General features: G+C 39.0%; 1 protein-coding gene across 5 annotated transcripts in view; it reads left to right on the top strand.

The window, feature by feature from the left end:
- LOC110108717 (tRNA (guanine(37)-N1)-methyltransferase 1) overlaps window positions 1–12,240 on the top strand; it is a 39,103-nt gene that overhangs the window by 19,233 nt on the left and 7,630 nt on the right. For 2 of the 5 annotated variants that reach the window (XM_028701248.1, XM_028701245.1), the window contains one exon: window positions 3,358–3,469. The exons of 1 other annotated variant lie outside the window; for it this stretch is intronic. In XM_028701248.1, coding sequence (XP_028557081.1) covers window positions 3,358–3,469 — 112 coding nt within the window. Of the gene's footprint in view, window positions 1–1,457; window positions 1,536–3,357; window positions 3,470–12,240 lie in introns of all 5 variants that reach the window. 2 more of the 5 variants (XR_003703250.1, XR_003703251.1) reach the window with 2 other exon arrangements.

The raw sequence follows: 12,240 nt of genomic DNA, 5'->3' as shown, positions 1-12,240 counted from the left end.
GGCGGCCAGGGGAAATGGGAGGGCTGTTTTGAGGTGGATGGAAGGAAGGTGAATATGAAAACGAGTGAGAAGATAACAAAAAAAATCTAACCACGAATCGAGGACTCTTCCAACGATTGGTGGGCCTTGCGAATTGCTCCACGTGAGCTCTCCTCCTTCTCAAGCACTCATGCAAGACGAAGTAGAAATAAAACACAAATTTCATTCAATTCTTCATTAAGCTCAAAATGATACAAGAGACCACTATATATAGGTCTTGACTCATAAAAGTGAAAAAGACTAAATTGCCCTCTGGGCTACAAAGAAACATAACTCCCCACAGGGGTAAAATGGGAAACAGTAAATCAAAATAGACAATAATAAAATACATCATGTCATCTCAATCAAAAGTAGAGGCGCTGAATCGTGGCCGTCGATCTGCGGTTTCGCCGGCGATAAACATGTCGGTAGCGTCTGTCGATGTCCTCATCACATTTACCTTTGGGAAACCTTAACTACTAAAAATTCTACCAACCCTGTTTTGATCAACAAAATTCATCGAACTAAATTCTATGGCTTTCAGTGTTGGTCAGTTATAGCAGCATTCGCCAAATTTTACCATCCCATTTAAACAAAAATTTACACCTAAAAAAACTTGGAAGGATGGAATCTTTGTTGCATAAAAAATGGCGACATAAACAAATTTGATTTTGGCGCTGATTTTAGGACTTCTGGAGCCAGGCTGGCATTCTAGTTGCTCGGTAACAAATATCTCAATCATAAATTTACTCAGCTCTCAAGTTTTTTTTTTTTTTTGAGATCTTTATTGAGTTCTTTTAGGCCTTATCAATTTTGTACCGCTTTCTCTTGTTAGCATTCAATCTTCTTGTGACTCTTTTTGACAATATTGTAAATCTTTTGATAGTCGCTTCTCAGCTTTCAAGTCCTCTTGACATAGCTTCTATGTGCCTTCCCGAATTATTGATCTTCTAAATATTAGTTGCTTTAGTCTTATTATGATCTAAAAATAAGACATAACTTGAAAAGTTCAAACATTAAAGGCAAGCAACATTAAAACATGGTTTTAAACTTGGTTTTTAATTAGTTTCGCTCAAATCATAGTAGTTTTGATTTTATTTGTTTTAGCAATTTCAAGGGTTTCAGTGTTTGGTTTTATTTCTTAGTTTTTATCATTTTTTACAAAATATTAAATATTATTGAACTAATTTCTTCAGAGTTTTTTATTCAATTATAGAGTATAAGTGTAACATTTTTTTGGATAAGTTTTCAGCAGTTTTGGTTGGGTTACGACAATTTCTATCATTTCCACGGTTTCAATGGTTTTGGTGGTTTCCACCTAGTTTTGATGACTTCGGGTTGAAATTCACTGAAACTTATCGGTGCTGTTGCAAACCAAAATTTATTAGTTTTGACAGCTTAAGATTGGTTTCGACTAAATGTAAAGACATCATTTGAAGGAACGAAAGAAGTGCTCGCTGTAGCTCCTGGGGTTAAAACTATTCACCATTTTCTTCGGGAGAACAAGGATTCATAAGGTAAACTCTAAATAATGCAGATAAAGTTAATAGTGATGCTCCACAAAATTTTTATTATATATTTACTGATACAATACTGCTAATAATAACAATAAATTTTAACCAAGACCTTAACAAATTTGTCAAATGAATGAATGTTTGAGCCATTTATGGCTGTCCCCTTTTGTTCTCTTAAATGCTACATATTTCCCTCTAGATAGCTTTTCTTTTAATATATATAAGTTTCTCTTAACCCAAAATTTGTAGATGCGAACATGAACATCTCACTCTGGTTTTGATAGGTACAACTATATGAGACGTTTTATTGCTTGCACCTGCATATAGTTGTCATCGTTGATGTTGTTTGTATGATGCTGGAGGCTTGTAATCTATGCCATTTGAGTTAATTTCAATTTTATATGTTGAAAATTCTAGAAGTTGCCTCCAAATTGAATCCATGCTGAACTTATGATTGTTCGTGGCTTGGTGCTTAGGTAAGACTTGATGAATTTCAGTGAAGATCCAAGTACATGAATGCTTAATTTATTGACTCGAATTCAATCTCTCCAATTTCAAGAAGTGCAATGTATCTTTGTTTCAAATTACAATGTTTATACTCGTCAGAAATGCATGACTTGTGAGTTGAGTAGAGCAAATTGTCATTTTGAGCATTAGTTTTACTTCAGTTGATTTTTTAGTTCTCTAGGCTTTGGGAATTTCATTTAGTTTCCTAATGTAGTCAATCCAATGATGATGCCTATGAGAACATGTTGTGTACTTTATTTTGTGGGTTTGATTGGGTTGGTTAACTTATACTTGATTTCTGTGAATCTTCTATTACTCGTTTAGTTGCTGCTTTGGCCCTTGGTGAATGTTTTGGTCCTTGATTCCTATTTTTTTCCTTGATTTGAGTACTCGGCGAGCTGTGATATTTGACCTTATCCAATCTATCCCTGCGATCTTGAGTGATGGAATTTCCCATCTCCGGTGGTTATTGAGTTTGAGTTCAGATGCTGGTGATTTTGATTGTGAATGTGAGCTATCCATGATTAATAATATGGGCTCTGAGGGATGCAAAAGTTCAGTCTAATGAGTTTTTTATTTTCTTTTTTTGTTTCCTCTTTATTCTGGAGTGTTGGTTGGATGCGAGCCTTTCTGATTCTGAGAAGCGGCGACTATCAAATTCTGAGAAGCTATTTGCTTATACCGACTGAGTAAAAAATAATTACTTTGGTCTTTTTTAATCTTTTATATTCTTACAATTTAGTTATTGGTTTGCTTGAGTGATTTGGTTTGGTTAAAATTAGAATCATTTTTTTGTGGTATGATTTCCTATTAACATTTGATTTACATTGTCTGGGATTTCAATACAATATTTCTATTCAACGGTTACTAAGATATCGATCGTTTGAATTTTATATTTTTATGACTTTTATGATTAGAGATGAATATTTGTTGAAATTGATGATCTATGAATTGAGAATTTGACATTGTATGCGTAATTTTGAGCACTTCTCCTATTCTAATACTGAACTTTACTAATCATTGTTTTTTGAATCTTAAATTTTGCACATGCTGTATTAATAATACTTTACCTGCAGTTCTATTCAATGACAATTTGGATTGAAACTATTTTATGTCATAGTTTACTCTATCAAAGGTGGATAATTCTTTAGCTTGGGTGATCTGGTGTCTTGCTGTTAATTCCTTTGCTGTTCTATTCTATGCTCTAGTGCATAATAAGGGATATAAATGGTGCTACATCGCTCCAAGATTGCATTTTTGATCGTTCCTGTGTCAAACTTTCTTTTTAGAGCTTTGTTTTTATTTCTTCTTTCTTCAGGCTTTCAACATGGACGGCAGGAGATTCATTGAAAGTTTATTTTCCAGTCAGCGGTCTTATCCCATCACGCAAGTGATTATGAATTTGCCTAACGATGCTGTAGAGTTCCTTGGTTTGTCTTCCTCTTTCAAAATAGGAATTTCTATTTACTTATTTACCTGATTGTGTTGCGTCGTTATTATCTGATACGAAGTGGTTGAACTTTCAGCAAAATTAGTGAACGAAAAAGAGAAATGCAAGATACAATTGGATCTTCAATTGGAGAGGAACATCTGTCTCTCCCAAATCTTTAGCCACTAGCTAGAGCTCTCTCAACCTAGGTGAACTTCAAAAACAACAAACAAGACATCAGGAAAAAAATGAACCCTAGGAAAAAATATAATTAAAATATACAATAGAAAAATCCCAAAACAACCCATTGCTTTTCCCTCATAGTTGGCCCCTCCATATTCAAAATATGCTCCCTAGGCCCCCTTCAAAGGGGCATAACTCCCCCCTGTCCGCTTGGCTTATTCCGTCTAGCATAAACTTTGGCCGGTCCAGGGTGGACCGGCCCTTCTATGACTGGTCCAGGAGGGACCGATCTATCAATACTCCTCTCCCAAATACCCACATAGTCCTCAAGGTGGAAAGATGTAAACTACTACTGCACTCTCTCGTAATGCTTCCATGTGCAGGCAAGAGCTACAGAACTGAAATTTAACCACAAGAGCTACATAACTGAGATTCACTCCCACAGGTTCTTCAATTTTATTAGCACTTCCTTGCTCTCTTCCTCTCTCCGTCGCACCCCTTTCAGCTCTAATGGTTCCAACAACACCTTCAAATCTTCTGTTAATATCACGAGTAACTCTGAACTTGATGTATAATCCCTGATAGTTCTCCTCCACTTTGACACATGAAACATTGGATGTATAGTAGCGGTCGTAGGTAACCTCATCGATAAGTCACTGCTCCAATCATCTCCAATATCTCATAAGGACCAAAATATATCGGGGCCAGCTTCTCATTCCTTATGTGAGTTGTCTATAAGGACAAAGCTTCAAGCATACCCTATCCCCTATCTCAAACTAGATGTCCTTCCTGCATCTATTCGCATGTTTCTTCATCATTTGTTGAGCCCTCAACAAATGCCTTTTTAAGTCAGCCAGCGCCCTATTCTTCTCCTTCAAATACTTTTTTACTAACTAGATTAGTGTACTATTTTGCCCAAAGTGCATCAAGTAAGGTGGGTCTCTTATGTACAATACTTTGAAAGGAGAAATATGTGAAACTGAATGATATTAAGCGTTGTACTAGTACTCCGCCCATACCAACCACTTGGCCCACAGTTGAGGTGTCTCAACTCAACCCGATCAGGATAGATCCTATTGTGTTGAGCTGTGACAGATAAATCCTAAGGTCTAATTTTGAAATTATTTCAGGATTTCTACCATTATTCATTGAAATAAACTACAGACTATACAAAACTACTAAAATATCCAAATATTAAAAATAAACTCATCCATTAGGTTTCTTTCATTTCATCAAAATAAATATCTACACTACAGTACATGGGCTATAGACAAGAGTTACAGAACTAAAATTTAACTAACCATGATTGTACAAAAATTAAAATAGCAAAATACCTATAACCTCAGATTTGATCATGAATTGATAGTCCACAATCACCTTCCCTTTCCTAGTTCTTGAAAAATTAAAAGCAAAACCACAATAAGTTATAACAGCTCAGCAGACCACACAAACCAATTTAAATTTTCAAATTTTATTTATAAAATATTTTGTTGAATATTTAAAAGTAGTTAAATGCAGTTTAAATAAATTATTATATTGAGAGATGTAATAAATGCATTATAGTTATTCTCTGATTTAAATAATAATATTGCATAAATAAATAAAATAAATTGAAATTCATATCACAAAGCAATTCATATCACAAAGCAATTCATATCACAAAGCAATTCATATCACATTTTCTGTACCTAGATAGAATCTTAAAAGATTTTGGCCCATTATGACTCCGTTTTTGTTTGTGCTTATAGCACCAGAAGATATCACACAATCATGTCTCAAATATAATTTCAAGGGATTTTGGCTCCTTATAGCTCCCAGCCTCCCATCAATCCTCTGACACAGAATCTCAGCGTATTTTGGCCCCTTATAGCTCCTAACTGATATAATTTAATTACATGTGCATATATATCATCACATTATGACAATTAAAGAGTAATTGGACATATATCAAAATTGCATAGTATTGTACAATGGTAGACAACAAAAAATCCTACTAGTAAAAAATGCACACTTTCAAAAAATTACCAAATTATCAGTTATTGTGTAAAATAATATTTTAAGACTTTTATTGTACCATACAAATATTTTTTAATATCCAAATTTAAAAAATTCCATTGTAAAATTTTCAGAAAATATTCAAAATTTACAATCGTAATCTCTATAATATATAAAAAATTATCTGGTGAAAGTTTTATTAGTGCAAAGTTATCCACATTTTTATCTAACGAAAATGAAATTTTAATCGAAAAATAGTTAAAAATTGAGTATTTTTTAAAATTAAGATGGACATAATGTGACTTGCCTCGAGACAAACAAGTTTCCCAACTTGGCAGATGGACGAAAACGACACAAGGTTGCCCAAAACCAGGGTTTTCTTTTTCTCTCATTCCTTTCTTTCATAAAATCCTAAATAACTCTTCTTTTGGCAAAACCGAAATGGCATAAGAAAAATGGCATTTAATAATGTTCAATTGCTTTTGGATTTATTATTATTATTAAATAATATATAATAATATTATTATAATTAATTTTTGAATGGAAAATTCTTAGAATTTTTTTAGCGATTCCAAAAATTACTAAAAAATATTAATAAATTAGCTCATTTTATTTAAATTTTTTTTGTGAAATCGATTTCTTAAGAAATTTCAACAGTGCTTAAAAATTATGAAAAAAATATGGTAATTAAAGCGCTACACTATAAATGTTCTGGTAAACATGGTTTGTGATTCAGAGTTATAATGACTCATAAATTAATTTTTGATAATTCTAGATTTTTTTTTGAAATTTCAAGGGTTTTACATGAGGTATCTTAGAGGCAAAACATCACAGGCACGTCTTAAGTTTTTTGTTTATCACCTCCGTCTGCTCGTCTTTTTTTGAGTGGTAGGCAGTGCTCCTCTTTAATACTGTCTCCTATATCCTGAATAACTCCCTTAAAAAAGGCCCGAGGAACACCTTATCTCTGTCCAACGCTTATACTCTGGTATCCCATGCAATCTAACCACCTCTCTGATGAATTCCACAGCTACTGTTATTGCCATGTACGCATGTCGTAGGAGAATGAAATGAGCATACTTTCTTAATATGTCCATTACTATTGATGTAGGCAAAGGGGGGGGGGGTCAAATCAAACCCAAAAATATTTGGTTTTGACTTCCCTTGGGCTTACTAGCTCAATAAATTTTGAGTTGGAATTTAGCTCATTTATGAGATGGTTTTTAGTTCATTCATTAAACTAAATGTTAGCTTATTATTAGCTAAGTTTTAGTTCATTAGTTATCTTAATTATGTAATTTTTATTTATAGTTTTTATATCTTAAATTTTAGTTTGTCCCTTAGGATTCCAAAATGGCTTTTGGAATCCCTAGGTTGGTTGTTTTCCGTGCTTGGCTCCGTGGTTCCACGGGTTGGCTGTTTCCGTGCCTTGGCTCCTTGGCTTCCTCGGTGGGCTGCTGGTTTTCCGTGCTGGGTGGCCTTTCCTGTGCCTCGGTTCAGTGTTTGGCCTCTTGGGTTTCCGCGGCTGCCTGTTTGGTTCCCTGGCTGGGCTGTTTCCCGTGAAATGATGGGGGGTTTTCCGTGGTTTGTGTTGCTTGGATTCATGTGGGAATTCAATTATGTGGCTGTTTGTATTCCCCTTTCATACTTATAAATATGAGGGGTTTTGTAATGTTTTAAAGAGAGTGATATATGAATTTTTGAAAAAGAAATCTGCGGATTTTCTTGGAAGAGCTTGCGAGCTTTGTCCACCTTCTTCTCATCTCCTCTAGGAAAGACTTGCGAGTTCTTTACACCCTTCGTCTCGGCTTCTAATCTCTTTCGTCTCTCCGCAAGTTTACACCTCACAAGTATCCTTCTTCTTTTGGAAAGCTTCTTTAGGGTGTCTTGGTTGAGTCAAGTTTGTAAGTCTTGTCTTGTTAGAGTCAAGTTTGTAAGTGTGTTTTTTATTTGAAATGTAAGAGTTTGTTATTCCATATACTTAGGTAAGTGTGTTTGCCTTTTTTTTTGAGGTGATCAAGAATTCTCTCTTGGGGTCAGCTTTCTCTTCCCTGGGAGGATTTTTGCTCGCATCAACTATCCAAAATCACTATCAACCCCTCAGATCTGGGTAACCCATATATAAATTTCATGTTGACCTCCTCCCCCACTCTATCTGGAAGAGCTAGAGATTGCATTAACCCTCTCGAAGCCATGGCTATCTATTTTCTCCTCTGGCACCCTATCTTAAACTATATGTCATTCCTGCGTCTATTCACATGTTTCTTCATCATCTGTTGATCTCTCAACAAATGCTTTTTTAAGTCAGCCATCACCCTATCCCTCTCCTCCAGATATTGCTTTACTAACGAGATTAGTGTGATACTCTTCCCAAAGTGCACCAAATGAGGTCAGTCTCTTTCGTATAATACTTTGAAAGGAGTCATCTGTGAAGTTGAATGTTATAAAGTGTTGTACTAGTACTTCGCCCATGCCAACCACTTGGCCCACAGTTGAGGTATCGCTAAGGCAAAACATCACAGGTATGTCTCAAGGTTCATGTTTATCACCTTAGTCTACTCGTTTGTTTGTGAGTGGTAAGCGGTGCTCCTCTTCAATATTGTCCCCTGTGACCTGAACAACTCCTTTTAAAAAAGCTTGAGGAACATCTTATCTTGGTTGAACACTATAGACTCTGGTATCTCAAGCAATCTGACCACTTCTCTGATGAATGTCGTTGCTACTGTTTTTGCCATGTACAAATGTTGTAGGGGAATAAAACAAGCATACTTGCTCAATCTGTCCACCACTATACAAAATCATTGTAAATCCCTCAGATTTTGGTTGCTCATTTATAAAATCCATGTAGATTTACTCTCCCACTCTGTCCGGATGGCTAGAGGTTGCAATAACCCTCTCGGAGCTATGGTCATGTATTTGTTTCTTTGGCACACCTCACATATAGCAACCATCTCCTCCACATCCTTATGTATCCTCTTCCAATGCAACTCTACCGCCAAGCACCCCGAAATGACCCCCAACCATACTCATGAAACTCCTATAGAATGTGAGGAATATGGACTGAGGTCCGTGGCAACACAAATCTCCCCTGATACAGTAGTCTCTCCCCCTCTAGAGAATATCCAGGGTGACTACTCTCATCCCTTAGCAGATCTGCCCTAATCCCCCATAAATCATGGCTTTGGATAACCTTGCATCTCCCCTGATCACCACCTTCTCTCCCTCCACCATCATGTCCATCGTCAGAGCTCCCCAATTGACTTTGTTGTCTTCTAAGGTATGGAACAATTTCATCCCTCGGATGACATCAATGTTTCCTAACTCTAAAGGAAGGAATTCCTCCCTCACCCAAACCCCCTGTATGGCCAGAATTACCCCTGGCACACTCTTCTGTCTGTCTCCACTTTACCTGTGCCCATGCTCACCCTTGGATCTCCTCCATTCCCCTTGTTTCCTCCATAACCTCCCATTCCCCAAGTGGGTGGTCCCCCCAAGTGTCATGATTAGCCCTTCTACGCTCGTACCCAAACTCTTCGTTCAAAACCCCCTTCCCTCCTTTTGAAATCAACACCTCTTTGGTCATAATTAGCCACTCTTCTTTCAAATTCATCACCTTTTTGTTCATACCCAACCCTCTCACGCCTTGCCCATACCTTCACTAGCAAAGGGCTCTAGAGGAGGTCTTTGTTAGGCCGGCTCAGGAGGGGCCAGCTGGACCGGTCCAAGTCTATTCCAAGCGAAGGCCTGACTAGGCGGAAACAGCAGGGGGCAGAACCCCCTGTGGGCTCCACTTGGGGTTAAATCAATTTTGGGAGGGAAATTTATGAATGAGGGGCTGTTTTAAGTATTTTGTAATTTTCCTTTGTCTTTAATTAGGAGTTATGGTGAGAGTTTGGCTCTCATCGTGAATTTGAATCTTATTTGAGATCTAGGATTTGTCTTGGGCTCTAGGTGTTGCCGGAGATTTTGGAGAGTATTTCCTTCCTCTCGAATTGAAGGAAAATTGTGTCTTGCAAGTGCCTTTCATCTACTATTGGAATATAAGTGTTTGCTTTGATTTCCTACGGATTTCTCTTAAATCTCTCTCAAATTTCTCACAGTTTTGGGTTGTTTTCTGCTGTGGACAGCAATAAGATTGCTGCAGTTTACTGATTTTGGCTAGGAATACTTGTGAATACAAGTGTTTCCTATCAAATTGGTATCAGAGCATCGATTGGGGACCTTAAGCGGCTGAAATCCCTATTTTTCAGCGATATTTCAGCTTCCGAAAGTGGGTTTTTGGAGATCCGTTGGGAAGAACGATGGCCTGATAGAAGGTTGACGTCTTGGAAGGCGAAGTCGGACAATTGAAATCCGATATGGAGGAAAGATTCTTTGACTTTCAAAATCAAATCACCTCCAACAATGAAAGGTTGGAGGGGAAGTTCATTGCGATGGAAGAAATGATGAAGAAATTACTTGAAATAAAAACCAATTCGGCGACATCGGAAGTAAGAGAGACCACCGACGGCCATGGCATGGGAGGAAATCCGAACCCTTTGCGGGGGAGGAGAAATTCAGAGGTGGAGATCCTAGAGGGAGAGAACGACATGCCTCCTCTAGAGCCTCTTTCTAGGGAAGAGATGAGTATGAGATATGACATAAGGGGTGCTGATTTTGGCGGGAGAAGAGAGGAATTTCAGCATCGAGGTCTGAATTTGAAGGAAGAAGAGAGGAATTTCAGCGTCGAGGTGCTGATGTTGAGGGGAGAAGAGGGGAATACGATGGTGGTTTGGGATACAATCCTCGGAGGGACGATCGGGACAATTGGGGAGTGCCTCCTCTGAGAGGAATGGGAGGCTATGGAGGATACCCGGGAAATGGGGGAGATCCTAGGGTGAGGAAATTGAAGATGCCCGTTTTCGAGGGTGAAGACGGCCATGGCTGGATCTACAAGGTGGAGCGTTACTTTGCTGTCAACGGGTTGACAGAGGATGAGAAGCTGACGGCTGCAGGATTGTGTATGGAAGGAAAAGCTTTGGCATTGTATCAGTGGCGTGACAGGAGGGAGCCCATCCGGAGCTGGAGGGAGTTCAAGGACTGTTTATTAGAGCGTTTCCAAGCCGATGGGGGAGGAGACTTCTATGAGAAGTTCTTTGCCCTGACTCAGGAGGGGATGGTGGCGGATTATCGAGACAGATTTGAGTACTTAGCTAGGCGATTGGATCACATCTCAGAGTCGGCCCTGGAGGGGAACTTCATGAAAGGGCTGAAACGGGAGATCCGAACAGCAGTCAGGGTGTTGGAGCCGAGGAACTTGGGAAAGGCTATGGAGCTGGTGCAATTGGTGGAAGACCAGAAGAAATCAGAAAGTGGAGCTTGAGGGAACTATTCTGGGGGTTCATACAAGATGACTACCACCTTCTTACCAACAAAAGGTGGAGCGTCAGGGGGTCAGAAGGAAGCACCCAAGGAGAAGCCGGAGGGGGAAATGGGGGACAGTTCAAAAAGTTGACAGAAAAGGAGATGCAGGATAAGAGAGCAAAGGAGTTGTGCTTTAGGTGTGATGAGAAGTACATGCCGAGACATAGGTGCAAGGACCGAACTCTTCAGGTTCTCCTTGTCTGTGAAGACAAAGAAGACGAGGAGGGAGGTGGGAGCAGATCCGAAGAAAAGGAGGAGAAGCTGCATCTGGATGTGGCATAAGTCTCTATGAACTCAGTAGTGGGATTCACTCTGAGTCACACTATGAAAGTAAGAGGAGAGATAGCTGACCGTGAAGTGTTGGTGCTGATCGATAGTGGGGCAACCCACAATTTCATTTCTGCCAAGATCGTTGATAAGTTGGGGATGGAGCTAGTCGATACAGGAGGGTATGGGGTGATGATGGACACGGTGAAGGTGGAGATGGGGAGAGGAGTTTGTAGGGGAGTGGTCTTGATCATCCAAGGGCTACAGGTGAGGGAGAGGGTCAGTGGAAGGTGATCCAAGGTCAACTGGGGTGCTCTGAGGATGGAACTGATGATGGAAGGGCAGAGGAAGGTGATCCAAGGGGATGCAGGGTTGTCAAGGGCAGTCGTATTTCTCAAATCCATGATCAGATCCATATAGGAGGTGGGACGGGGATTTCTGGTGGAGCTGCAATGTTTGGAGAGGGTCAGTGTGGGGGAAGAATGAGACATTCCACAGGTGGTGCAACTACTCATACAACAATACAGGGAGGTGTTCCAGCCACCTCAGGGATTGCCACCACCTAGAGAGCAGGAGCACGCCATTCTTCTGAAAGAGGGAGTGTCACCGATCAGTGTTCGACCATACCGCTACCCCTAGATTCAGAAAGATGAAATTGAGAAGCTGATCAAGGAGATGTTGGAAACATGGATCGTCAGACCTAGTGTGAGTCCTTTCTCCAGTCCAATCTTACTTGTCAAAAAGAAGGATGAGAGCTGGAGGTTTTGTGTGGATTACAGGGCCCTGAACAAGGAGACAGTACCAGACAAATTCTCCATTCCAGTGATTGATGAGTTATTAGATGAGCTGCATGGAGCAGTTGTGTTTTCAAAGATGGACCTGAAGTCGGTGTTGACCTCGATTTTGCCCAAACCCTTGGTCAAA

The sequence above is a fragment of the Dendrobium catenatum genome, unplaced genomic scaffold, assembly GCF_001605985.2.
Source record: "Dendrobium catenatum unplaced genomic scaffold, ASM160598v2 fragScaff_scaffold_153, whole genome shotgun sequence".
NCBI classification, from domain to species: Eukaryota; Viridiplantae; Streptophyta; class Magnoliopsida; order Asparagales; family Orchidaceae; genus Dendrobium; species Dendrobium catenatum.
This window is presented reverse-complemented; position numbering and strand designations above follow the sequence as displayed.